The following is a 13,263-nucleotide window of genomic DNA, read 5'->3' as shown; positions in this document are numbered from 1 at the left end:
GTGTGTGTGTGAGAGAGAGAGAGAGAGAGAGGACAGGTGTGTGCTGAAACAGCAGCCATCTGTTGTCTCCTAATTCTTCCTTTTCTGTCTTTCTACATGTGGTGATTTATCATGGGATCAATACTGAGCTGGTCAGAGTGAGAAGAATGAAGCAACTTTTTCTCCCTACACCTGATATTTTTTGTTTCCTGTTGGCAGAGGACACACACTCGGCTCAGTTTACAGTCAACAGCTCTGTCTCTCTGCTGAGGACACTGGAGAGGTGTCCTCTTGGAAAGACAAGGCTGAAGAGCTGCTGAGTCTGAGGACGATCGGCCAGCATCTCTCTGAGTGATTAAAATCAGATCCTCCCTGCTGCACCATCGAGTCGAGCCTGAAACACACACACACACACACACACACACACACACACACACACACACACACAGACTCACCAGAGCTCCTCCACAGCAGGCTGACCTCCAGACGTCCAGAGCGTCTCATCACTTTTGGAAAGCGATAGAAAAATCCAGACATCCTCCTCAGAGTTTTACCAAAGTGTTTGGCTAAGCCCATTGCTCACACACACACACACACACACACACACACACACACACACACACACACACACACACACACATGCATATACACACACATGCACACACACACACACACACACTGCTTCGAGGTTTTGAGACTCCCACAGAATCCAGATGTTGATTTAAATCCAACGAAAACTTGATGTGGATCCACAAATTCAACAAAATCCTCCGTCACTGTCATCCATGATGTTCCTGTCTGTGTCTGCTGAGGTCTGCGCTGCTCCCTCCCTCACAGACACTGACCCCCATGTGCCTGTATACACAAGTGTGTGTGTGTCTGCGTGTGTGTGTGTGTGTGTGTGTGTGTGTGTGTGTGTGTCGGTAGCTGCCACAGGTTGAGTGTGACTTGTCTCCAATGGAGCCAAACTGTCACAGCGACTGAACAAACAAGGCGACGACAGCTGAGACACACACACACACACACACACACACACACACACACACACTGTAGTTGTGAGGACTCACTGACATAATGCATTCCCAGAGAGAGAGAGAGAGAGAGAGAGAGAGAGAGAGAGAGAGAGAGAGAGGGGAGGATGCAGACTTTACAATCAGCTTCAGTATTTCTCACATCGGGTCAAAATGAGCTCCGTCCTCTGTAACAGTCCAGAGGTCGTTACCACTCAACGGACAGACCACGGGAGAACCGCTCTCACCATGAAACAACACACACGTTTGGGTGAGCAGTTCAACTGAATCAAGAGTATAATATAATAATGTGTCACTCTTTCTTGAACCACTTCTATCTATCTATCAGAGGGTCATCACCTCTTTCTCCCGGAGAGGTTAAACATTCAGTAACATACAGCAGCAGGTTGCAGTGACCTGTGTGGATGTAATTGTTTTTAATTACCCCAAATTATCCTCCACCGGCCCACTGTCTATTCACCCGTCAAACAGCACGTTCGCCCCCGCGGTGCTGCAGAGGAAAACCTGTTTTTGAGTATTTTAGGAAGTCTGTGCATCACCGTCTAATTATTTGCAGCCAGCTCCAGCGTGGCGAGCTCAGCTGCACGGTCTGCAGCGGGAAACCCCACCGCTGTCCGCTTTTTAAGAAGAAAATGACCTCACTTTATCATGAAACATCCACCAGATGATGAGATTTTTACTTCAGTTTGTTCTTTCAGCATCTTGTTCTGCGTTTCTGACCCTGGCAGGCATAAAATCCTGCACCGCTGCACCGAGCGGAGCAGCGAAAGTGGAAGAATAATCCCACTGAGGAAGGAGAAGGAGAAGGAGTTTCTGTCCCTGTTCTGTTGCATCAGAATAACAGAGCACAGTGTGAAATGAAGCAGACGCTGCCACAGAGACACCAGAGATACTTTAATGCCCTCGACCTACACACTCAGCGCACTGTATCTGCTGCAACACTAAACCCTGTCAGACAAAGAGCTCCGGCTCTCGGTGGCAGGTTTCTATTACTTCACCTCCCTCGTAAAGAAAGACACAAAGGACGAGAGACGCACAGTAAGAGTGAGAGAGAGAGAGAGAGAGAGAGAGTCTGTCTTTTCAGGAACTGTTCTCATCGAGTCTCATCTGACCCAATTTGAGACGCGAGTAGAAACACTGAAGCAGGCTGAAGCTCCTTGACTTCTGTCAAAAAGCTACAGACAAACTTCTCCTCAGCAGATAGAAAAGAGGAGGAATCTGGCGATACTTCATTTAACAGGCCTGCAATTGTCAAATTATTTTCTTGGACGGTTTCTGCAAAGAACAATGTGATTTAGTGCTAATTATAAGGAAAATGGAAAAATGTTTAACCCTTGTAATCAAACTACATCTAACTCTAAAACATGCAAAACTGTGTTTGTTGAGGTTGTGTTTCCTAAAAAGCAGCTCAAGCCAAAAATATTATTAGATTTTTTTTAATTCTACAAAATCCATATAGTTGCTTCATTAACAAATAAACAAATAAACTCTACACTCTACATCTTCTGTCTTCAAATCAACCGAATAAGAAAGTAGACTTCATTATAATATAAACTGGGTCAGTTTGGCCTTCACAGTCCTGCGTCAGAGGAACCTGAAAAAAATTAATTTTTAAAAGAAATAACTGAACAAAACTGCTGCTCATGCTCAACCAGCTCGTAAGTTACTGTCTCTGTGTGTTAATAAGTGAACTAGTGAATGACCTTCACAATAACAGGCCTCTGCAGAGAGCTACAGGCCGTCCAGGATGATATGTTTCACCTCCAGAAGTTTGTTCTTTGGCTAAAATGACTTTTTCTGAGGGGCGGACACTGATGTTGTTGACCTTCAGCTCGAGTAATGGGCCTTTAAAAGGCTTCCTGAGTGGCAATCAACGGCCGAAACGCCTTTCAAATGAGCAGAAATTTCAGCCCACACTGACGCATACACTTTAATACACATAAACATGCACACAAACACACACAAAGTCCATCAGCAGTGCTGGTAAAGCTGACGGGAAACAGAGATCTCATTGTGCAGACTCATTGTCTGTGAGCATAACGAGGTTAAAAGGCTAAATGGACAAAGGCAGAGCAAGAAGACAGTTTGTTTTCTGTCTGTCGGCCTTGTTTTACTCAGTATATACGAGGATTGGGTTTAAAAATGACAGAAGACGAAGCTGATATTGATATAAAAGCCAGATCAGGTCAAATTCATGCATATTGATCACTTAAATCCTCATTATTGGGTATGAAAATGCAAAACAACTACTGGCGAAGGCAGAATTGGGGAAGCAAACAGTGACCTTTAAATAACTTTCCACTCGGGATGGAATTCACAAAGCGATTCATGTGGTTTCTACTTTTAACAGCGTGACAAATGTTTAATGATGGAGCTGCTGTCGGAGGGATTCACTGAACAGTTTTTAGCTCAGTTTCCATCTTTGGTGAATTTATTGTTTTATTTTTGTGGTAAAACTGGTGAAATATTCATGTGACCTGCTGCTGAAATGCAGCGTTGACAGCAGCAGGAGTCGAATTAAGGGAATCTGTAGGAGCAGGATGCGGTGATTGACGCTTCCGCCATCGTCACCTTTACAGAACAAGAGGTTAAAACTGGAGGCAGACAAGTTGATGCTGAATCATAACATTTCTTCCAGACCGGTTAAGTATTTAAAGCTAACGTTAGCTACGTAGCAATAGCAAAACTTACAGATAGGTCCTTTAAATGTTTGAGGAATTATGTATTTTCTTGTTTTAAGTCACTTTTCAAGAAAAAATGCCAAACATTTGCCGTTTCTATTATTTTCCTCTTTCAAAAAGTAGTAAAGTTCTGTTGGTAAAATGATTCAGGTAAATACTTGGGCCACATATTTGTGTTTGTCTGCCCCAGAATACACCTGGGGCCTTGGTCTATAAAGCTCCAGCCTGATAGATTCTCCTCCCACGAATGGGCCGATTCTGGATATTACATTTAAAGCTCCACGAGAAGCATCACATGAGAAGGAAGAGCCCGTCAGGAGTCGATGAAGAGGGAGGTCCAGTCTGACTTCCTCTTAGACCTGAACCGGTTTGTCTACATACCGACTGCATTCCAGCGGCTGAGCTGCACTTTAGAGCCCGACCTGTTCATGTCATCGTGAGACCTGGTATTTATGAAATGCCAGACGTACTAAAGGTTTTCCTTAAAAGTCCATGAAGTCAGTACAGATGTTGGTTCGTTTTGACCCTAAAACCTTCAAATATGTTTTCGTAAAACTCATCAATTGTCCCAAAGTGATTTAAATTTATATTGATGTGAACTGAAAAACCCTGAAAGCATTTAAAAGATGTTTGGCAGATATTTCATTTATAATCTTACGTTTGAGAAGGCGGCATTTTTACTTGATAAACATGATCAAACGATTATCAAAACAGACTGATTAATTTTCTGTTGATGACTTATTGATTATTTATATTATTATTATTATTATTGTTTATATAATTGTTCCAGTAACAAGATTCTGACCTAAAAAGTTGAGTCTATAAATTAAAAAATAAGTCAAGGTTTAAGAGGGTTTACTCTCTGCCAAGGCCGTAGCTGTGATTCTAAAAAAGCTCACCAACCAAACTCTGTACAATTTTCAGAGTATTTAAAAAAAAACCCCATTACAAACACTCTCAGATTATTCATTACAGAGTTACAGTAATTTAAAGTAATTTAGTGATTTACAGATCAGTTCTACATTGGCTAAAGAGGAGAATCCTTCAGGAGAAACAGCATTTTTGTTGGATTTCTGGTATGAAAACTGCCAAATTTAAAACCAGTGAATGTTAAAGCATATTACATCTGTTTATGAACACAAACTAAGAAAACAGATCTAACTCCAGATGAATGTAAACAGTTATGACCCATGACCCCCCCCCCCCCCCCCCATCAGCAGCCCACTCACCTGCACAGGTGAGACCATGCTGAAAGATGTAATCGCAGCACACATCACACCAGGTGTCCTCCCCTCCGGCCTCGAAGGTGTGTCCCTCCCCGGACTCCTCCTTCACCCTGGGGTCCCTCTCCTCTGAGAAGATGGTCCTCACATCGGGGGGTCTGAACCCCTTCTTCCTGCTCCGCTGTCGCCCCCCACTGTGGCCTCCCCCGCCGTCCCTCCCCTCGGGGCTCGGTAAACTCTCCGGGTGTCCTCTCTCGCTCCAAGCCGCCTCAAGGCTCTCCAGACTGGGCGGCTGAGGGGACGGATGCCGCCGGACAGCCCTCACCACCGCCGCGCCCTTGCTGGCTTTGGAGATCCGCATCTTGGCTCCCGGGGGCGGCCACGTCGCCTCCGGGGGCTCGCCGAGTGCGGCCGGGGCTTTGTTGACGTGAACCGTGCGCACATTTAACGGGGAGTCGTCCGTGACCGGTGACCGGGCGGGGACGTATTTACGGCCCTGGTGGACGACGTTGAACATCGCTGCAGGTCCGTGAAGGTGTCTCAGGCGGGGACGCACAGGTGAGACGTCATTGCTGCAGGTGATGGCCCGTGTGTCTGTTGTCGCTGAGCAGGTTGAGGCGGTCCGGGCTGTGCAGGGGAACGGGTTGGACCTCATGTCAACCTCACACAGAGGGCGGCGCGCCAAACTCCGTTTACAAAAATGAAGATTTTACGTTTCTTTCATCATCAGTAACGGTTCACACCTCCCGATATCGACATTGATAACTAATCGAAGTCTTGGTATTGAAAGTGTTAATTCGGCATTGATCATATCCTCAAACAAGCACGCACCTGCTAAAACTGGGACTTTTTAATATTGTGTCCCCTGTTGCTTCCTCTGCCAAATACCAAAGCTCAGGTGTTGTTTCAGCTCATTTACCTGCCGAATTTATCAAAACACATAAAACAATTAATCCCGAAGGCAAAAATAAAAAACGTGAATGTATTTATCACAATTTAGTTCCTCCTTTGACCACAAGGTTGTGCAGTTTTCACTTGAACATGTTCTTTATTAAAATCAGCTCAACAGTTAATGAGAAACAACCGTGTTCATTATAATAAATTAACCTTTTATGGAAGCTTCACCTACACGAGGAGAATATTGATTCTTTTTTTGTTTATTATTTCATAGGACAGATTCAGACAGTGCACACATTTCTTTATTAAATTTTATTAACATCTTTTTATAAAACTTTCTACAACACACAGTCATCCACCAACATCAATAACAGAAATCCATCCCTTAACAACATTAATCTGGTCTCAAAGATAAATATTTTCATCTCATTTTTGTGAAAAAGTGCAAGTGCTCGACAATACTTAAATGTTGTTTTTTTTTTTAACCAAACTACAACACAAAATATGCTGAATTAAAAAGTTTACAGCCACATTTCACATCCCCCAGAAAACAAGTTATTATAGCTTTTAAATGGACCATATTGGATTCGTACGCTACAAAAATAGTTGGGGCAGACTGGCAGCTCCCCTGGCGAAGTTAATGCTGTACATCGCGGCTGTGTCCTTACCGCAGTGGCCTGGGTGTGAATCCACTCCCCCTCCCTCTCTCCCCGGCCTTTTTCTCTATCTCCACTGTCATTAAGGGTAAAAATGTCCACAATAAACCTTTTAAAAATAGTTTCCTCTTTGGCTCAGTGTTCCTTTAAGACTTTAAAAAGAATAACACAAAAAAAAGAACAATAAAATTATTATTCATGAAAAATAATGTTTCTTATGTATCTTGCTACAGATGTTTATTGCTTAGTTGGAGTTTGTGTGCATGTCAGCTGATTTGGCAGAACACAATAAATTAAGAGCACCCAAGTCTCCTGTAGTTCCTCATACCAAACGTAAATCCTCTGAGAGTATTCAGAACACCCCCGGAGGGAGTTATGAGGTGACCGAAGTGGGTTACTAATGCTCGTCAGTTCAAGCAAACTCAAGGAACTGGTTCGTGTTTGCAGCTCCTGAAGGTCCAAGTGTGACGTGCGAGCCGTTCAACAGGAAACCGCTTCTCTCTGATCACTGGACGTCGTCCTCGTCATCACTCTCAAAGGCTGCCTCCTGCACAAATTAACGAGAAAGACTTAAGTATTTTCAAAAGGTTTATGGATGAAACACGTTTCCCCAAGAAGGTATTAAGAAGGTGAGTGTTTTACGTACATATCCGCCCTGCTCCTGAACCCACTGCGAGTAATATTCGTTCAGATATCTGGCTCCATATCCCAGCAGGCGCCTCGTGGGCAGTGTGTCCATAGCTGTCAAACGGCTTGTGGCCTGTCAGGGAACAGAAACATGTTTGATGGTTAGTGAAAATTCAGAGGGAATGATGCACCCGACCTGCTGGACTTCTGTAAATAAAAGGTGTGGTCCTCACTTCAACAGACCACAGGATATTTTTATCTTTTAAGATTGTCACTTTGTCAGACTGGGTCATAAATTCTTGCTGTAATTTGGCAAAGAGACACGGATAAGGAGGAGATACCTTTACCCTGACCAATCACAGCTACATGGACTAAAAACAGCTCGTCTTTGTTTTCTCTTCTTCCCTCCTCCATTAATCATCTCACTTTCCCTCAGATGAAAACCACTTTGTATTCAGGCGTTAAAACTGTCTCCACCTCGAGCAGCTACATCAGTAAAAAGCTGCAAACACATTAAAGCATCAGTATTAATATATAATGATGTGTCTAAGTAAAATCCCAACCTGTGGGCTGCAGCCACCTGGTGGACTGTGAACGTATTTGCAAGTGGGCCAAAAAAATCATTTGCATTACAATTTTGGTGACAAATGTAATTATAAAAAACATGATATAAAAATGAATAAAAATATAAACAGTGTTTTTAAATGTTTAAAAACTCCTTTCCCTCAGATTAAGACCCATCACTGTGATAAGCCAACGACAGGAACCTGAATGTTTGATTGTTTTCATTAAAAGTGCTCTGAGGATTATTTGGCCTCCTTATTGTAATGGAATTATTTGTGTTTCATATCTTAAAAATATTCTTCCACATGTGTCTTAAGGGAAACACACACAAGAGGCATCGTCAGTCTTTACGTGACTGTTCAATAACTTGTTCTCACCTCACAGGTAACAGCGATCTGGGTTTTGGGTGATGCATGTGGCCCTGGAGAGTCCGGGTTTGAGGACCTGAGGCCCATCCTCATGAGGAGAGCCGACATCAGCGTCCTGAAGAAACTGTAGTTCCAGAAAAGCTCTCTGGCTATCGAGACGTCCTTCAGCTCCTGGACGAGACGAGAAACATTTTATATTTAGTGTTTTAGAAACTTTTTTTTTTATTCATAGATCACCACAGAAACTGATTTGATTAATTCTGAGGAGATAACTGGCACCATTTCAAACACTAAAATAGATGGTTTTTAATGGGCACAATGGTAGAAATGACACTTAAAATAAAATATTTTAGAGCAAAAATTGACTTGTAGTAGCTCCTTCCAAATGTTTATCAGCTGCAGAAAGCTGTAAAATTAAGTTTATCTGTGAACTCTAGACCTGCCAGATAAAGTGCACCATGGGCGTGTTTTACAGTAAATGCCTTAAATCCGGTAAGCAACACTATGACGTTATATAAAGTGATGACAAAGTGAAACAACTTCCAAACTGCACTTTTACGTTTGAAGGGCTTTAGATATTTATGCAGCGTTTCTAACCTTCTCGTTCAGTCTGTCTCCACTCTCCCTCAGCAGCAGACCAATCATCTTCTCCACATTATCTACACAACACAACAATCAACAATCAACAATCAGCAGCCACAATACGAAAAAACCACAGGAATGAAAGGGTTTAAAGACTAAACAGAACAAAGGTTTGAAAAGCAAAACAGTTTGGTCCATGAATGTATGTTAATCTAGAGTCTTTGTCTTCACATGGCAAAGTGAGCGTGTTGATTAAAGCTAAAACACTACGATACTTTTTAAATACATTTTTACTGGGACACTCACCATCTGGTGAGTTTGGTGAGTCAGTCTCTAAATCCGGAGGAGTGAACGGGATTTCATTGGCGATCTCTGTCAGCTGGCTCGCGACATCTCCAAACTCCTCCTCTTCTTCTTTAGCTTTGTCTGAAAGAAATAATCGACACACAGTTAAAAGGTTAGGAGGGTAAGAAACACTCACACGTTACAAAAATACCACACAGCAACAAGTTAGTTCCTGTATGTTAGACGGGTTTTCCCACAACAGAGGAGACACTTGATCCTGGAAAAAAAACAACACGATGATGATGTGTTACGTCAGACCGAGCTCACAAGAACAGATTCAGAGCCAGGTCAGCGCGAGAAGGAACCTGTGGCTGCTGTTGACCTATTTAACTCATGACTTAGCAAGTGTTTATAACTTGAAAAGCGCCTGAACATGAGTCAGGTGAGTGATTCACAGAATCTCCCTCTGATTAAAGGAGGTTCCAAATTAAATAACAATTTCTTCTAAAATATGTGGATCATGTTTTTTTTATGGTTATGACAAGTTCTGGGAAGAGGAAACAAAATTCCACAACCACTGTTATAATCATTATGTTACTATATAATAATCCTGTATTACCACTATATTGTTATTGTATTTTTAAGATATGTTAGTAGGCAAAATGTTTATTATTTGATTGACAGAAAATGAATCAGAAACTATGTGATAATCAAATAATAATTTAAATCTTTTTTTTTTTTTTTTTTTTATTAACTTCAGGCCACATTTTGATACCCACCATCTTCAAAGCCTCCACATCTGTTCCTGGGATCATGTGGCGCCTCGGTCATCTGCGGCGGTTCTTCATCTTGTGTCTGAGGTTTGACACATGAGAAAATGTTCCTCAGACGTTTCAACGCCGCCTTCTTCTTCTTCTTCTTCTTCTCCTTCTCTTCTGCCATGTCTGTTTCAGAGTGGGCCGGAGTCTGAGGTGAGGATGTTCCGTTTGCCTCTGTGTGACCGTTCAGAATGACCGGGCTTTCCTCTTTAGGTGACTCGGGGCCCTTTTTCACCCGTCTCCTCTTGGCGTAGGCCATCAAGATCCTGAACTCCACCATCTCCTCCATGTTGTCCGTGTCTGAGGTAGATGCGTCTGTGCTGCTTTTGAGGTCCTTATGGTTGGATATGGGGTCGTGGATTTCTATATGTCCCTTTGCCATGTTGGTTTACTGTTGAAAAAAAAAAAATTAACAGAGGTAAAAAATTATGCAACAGTGGAAACTCAAAATCATGAATTTGAATGAGTTTGTTTCATTTGCTGTGATTTTTCTTTATTTAAATCTTCGAAGAAAACTGATTTATCTAGATTAATCAAAAACTAAATCCACAGATTAATCAATAATTCATATATAGACTGTAAATTATGTTTTTTAACTACAATACATTTTTGTACCATTTTCTGCATACCTCATTTATTCTGTACCAAACATTTTTATAGGATATTGTTATTTAACAGGTCTGTGTTCTTAGTATTCTACTTATCAGTTCTGTGTTATTTTGGTCATATTTAGGGTTGCAACTCACGATTATTTCAGTAGTTTGACCTACTAAATGTAAGAAAAAAGTATTTTATTACTTGAAAATTGCCTGAATTATTCTATGATCTTATCTTATTAATACTCATGTAATAATGGGTTGTTTTATGCTTATTTCAGGTTCATTTTGTGGCAGTTTCACAGCCTCTATCGCCCTGTGTGGTTTGAAATGAGTCATGTCCGGGCATGAACTAAGCGTCTGATTAAAACAACCTGTTTGTTTGTTTGTTTTCACTAAACACAGAAAGAAATGTGGGAATAAGCTGACTGACGGTTCCATGTGCTGTTTATTTCACAAAAGACAGACTTTAAAGTTGGTTCAGGAAAGTACCGGGGTCAAAGTTCACTCCAAAAACATCTCATATAGTTTGTTTAACAGCAGTAAAGTGACTTTAAGCGTCAGTTAGCGTTAGAAACCTGTTTCAGACGGTTGGTCCTGTCGTTAAACTGGTTTAATTCAACTTTCTGAGCTTTAGCAGACGTCAAAACTACAAAAAAACAAAAAAAAACACTTCCACACGACTTTTTAATAACTACTTCCTGTGTCAGAAATGTTTAAAAACATAAAAATAAAGTTTACTTACGATCCAAATGTTGGAAAAAGACGAGAAATGATGATAAAATCTCCAACAAACGACTTTGACGTTTGTTAACAACTAGTTCCCTCTCAGCTCGCTCTCGTATTTAAGGTTTATCGTCTACGCTACGTCATCACGTAACGACGCTGCGCTTGCGTCTTTACGTGATGACGTAGCCGAAGCGATGCTTAATATAGAACACTCTAAGAGCTTATAATACATCCATGATATAGAAACAATAGATAAAAACAATAGATAAATGAATAAAGATAAAATGTTAGCACAGCAATTTTTAACAAAATCCAAAAATAAATTATATATGTTTTTATTACTTTCTCACCCATTTAAGTTTTAAAACTGAAAGTGAAACTGACAGTGACCACGCAAAGCAAAAAGTTGTTTTTATGAACTTTATTTATTCTAAAATGATAAGGTTACTCAAACGATGTTACAACTGTACAGCCCGGCATGCTTTCTTTTGTCATCGTCTCAGATTTATACACGTTTTCATTGTGTTCCCATCAACATTTTAAAGTCCACCAAAGTGCAAAGTCACAAAATAAAGAGTGGGAGTTTCTTCACACAAACAACCAGAATGTCTCTGTGGTTAGAGACAGAAAGTAAAACTTCTGTTGTTGTTAAGAATGACGTGTCAGCTGTAAGATTAACTCTTATATATATACTTTTGATTTTTTTATGGCACCAAGAAAGAGGAAACAGGGACAGTAGTGACCAGAATATAAACAAAGTTCTTGAGAAATCTTTACAGAGAATGGGTATATTCAGAAACACCATCAGTTCTTGTTTTGACAGTGCGTGGAAGGTAAAAGATGTAAGAGATGTCTTTTCTTTTAATAGGAAGTTATGTTTTCTTCTAGAAAAATCCTTTCTGTCCATTTACTGAGACGCTGTGACATTACTCAATGAGCTGTCAAATTCATGAACAAAACGAAAGAGCAGCATCAGCGTGTTGACTAATCAGAGTTATGTAAAACCTCATGCCTGCCAGAAAAATAATCGGCTCTTTTTTTTTGTTGCCTCAAAGTCTGTAAGTCATGTGAACCACACGAGGAGTTAACACATAATCAAAACATTAGGAGAACAGAAAAAAAAGGTTTATCTTACCAACTTCCCTCTCAGCTTTGCCTTTTCCCTCCTCTAGCCTCTAAACGTTATTCAAACAACTCTTCTGTCAGGTTTTTTCTGACAGAGTAGTTCCTCCTCCTCCTAAACCCAACCACGGCCCCCCACCCTGAGCCCGGTTCTGTTGGAGGTTTCTTCCTGTTAAAAGGGAGTTTTTCCTCCACCCTGTCACCAAGCGCTTGCTCTTTGTGGGAACTGTTGGGTTTTTCTCTGTAACAAACTAAGGTCTCGGCCTTACCCTGTAAAGTGCCTCGAGATAATGTATTTTATGATTTGGCGCTATACAAATAAAATAAAATTGAGTTGAATTGAACTGAGTAAAAGAAGAAATAGATGAAATGTTAGTCATGGTTAAAAAATGCACTGGAAAGTCAACACTATGAGATAAATGTCACAATTATTAGATAAAAGGTCAAAATTATGACCAAAAAATCCTAATTATGAGATAAAAAGCCAAGATTTTTGTTTACAAAGAGTATTTTTAAAAACATGACTATTTTTTTTCTTTTACTGGCAGAAACAGGCTTCAACACAACCCTGTAAACTTGTATTTTCACAGGTCACGTGACCTGATTTGTTCCAGATTCAGTTACTTTTCTAACCTTCTCAGGTTTTAAAACATTTCTTAACTGTTTGACTTATTTTACTAACATATTTACACTTTCGCTGCACCAGTTTTACCTGTTCCAACAGCTTTTAGTGCGAAACTGCAGCGATTGAAAAAACAATTTAATCACAAGGTGCCTTTAGTAGCTGCTCTGGGGCTTTTGATCATCTTGTGTGAATGTGGAAAATGAGTGAGTGCACCTCGTGCTCCATTATTGCGACAACCACAGGTATGTGGCACTTTCAGGAAATTCCCAGCTGTGACTCAGGTTGTATATTTACCTTTACAGGTGCCTGAGAAATGTGTCAGTCTTGTGTGTTTTTTTACACAGGGTCTGGGTGACAGTTCACATCCTATTAAGGCTGAACAGCAAAATGCTAAGAGATCAAGAAATGATCACACACGCCTCAGTACGCCTGCTAGAGCAGACTCGTCCTGGTTTATATTCTGATATATTATCTAAAAAT

The 13,263-nt window shown here is 40.9% G+C and overlaps 3 protein-coding genes across 4 annotated transcripts in view; all 3 read right to left on the bottom strand.

Annotated features, from left to right (window-relative positions):
- Positions 1–5,601, bottom strand: part of rassf3 (Ras association domain family member 3) — a 74,732-nt gene extending 69,131 nt beyond the window's left edge. Inside the window, exon 1 of the mRNA XM_071502125.1 lies at positions 4,921–5,601. Coding sequence (XP_071358226.1) covers positions 4,921–5,569 — 649 coding nt within the window. The 5' untranslated portion in view covers positions 5,570–5,601. The remainder of the gene's footprint in view (positions 1–4,920) is intronic.
- dgki (diacylglycerol kinase, iota) overlaps positions 1–13,263 on the bottom strand; it is a 225,496-nt gene that overhangs the window by 141,332 nt on the left and 70,901 nt on the right. The window lies entirely within an intron of this gene.
- On the bottom strand, positions 6,109–11,202 carry LOC139635120 (apoptosis facilitator Bcl-2-like protein 14). Its single transcript, XM_071502128.1, has 7 exons — positions 11,053–11,202; positions 9,673–10,102; positions 8,915–9,034; positions 8,624–8,685; positions 8,036–8,197; positions 7,114–7,227; positions 6,109–7,014 (listed from the first exon to the last, which is right to left on the bottom strand). The coding sequence occupies exons 2-7, from the start codon at positions 10,091–10,093 to the stop codon at positions 6,973–6,975; spliced, it is 921 nt and encodes a 306-aa protein (XP_071358229.1). The 5' UTR covers positions 10,094–10,102; positions 11,053–11,202; the 3' UTR covers positions 6,109–6,972.

The sequence above is a fragment of the Trachinotus anak genome, unplaced genomic scaffold, assembly GCF_046630095.1.
Source record: "Trachinotus anak isolate AG129_WGS33_773 ecotype Australia unplaced genomic scaffold, CSIRO_AGI_Tana_v1 ptg000018l, whole genome shotgun sequence".
NCBI lineage: Eukaryota > Metazoa > Chordata > Actinopteri > Carangiformes > Carangidae > Trachinotus > Trachinotus anak.
The sequence above is the reverse complement of the archived record's forward strand: the minus strand, read 5'-3'. Positions and strand labels throughout refer to the sequence as shown.

Bases quoted from the DNA above. Each gene is read 5' to 3' on its own strand.
- LOC139635120 (XM_071502128.1), bottom strand. From the start codon at position 10,093: ATGGCAAAGGGACATATAGAAATCCACGACCCCATATCCAACCATAAG. The intron at 8,198-8,623 runs GTTAGAAACGCT...CGTCTCGTCCAG, and splicing joins GAGACAGACTGAACGAGAAG to GAGCTGAAGGACGTCTCGAT. The intron at 7,015-7,113 runs GTACGTAAAACA...TAATTTGTGCAG, and splicing joins TTCAGGAGCAGGGCGGATAT to GAGGCAGCCTTTGAGAGTGA.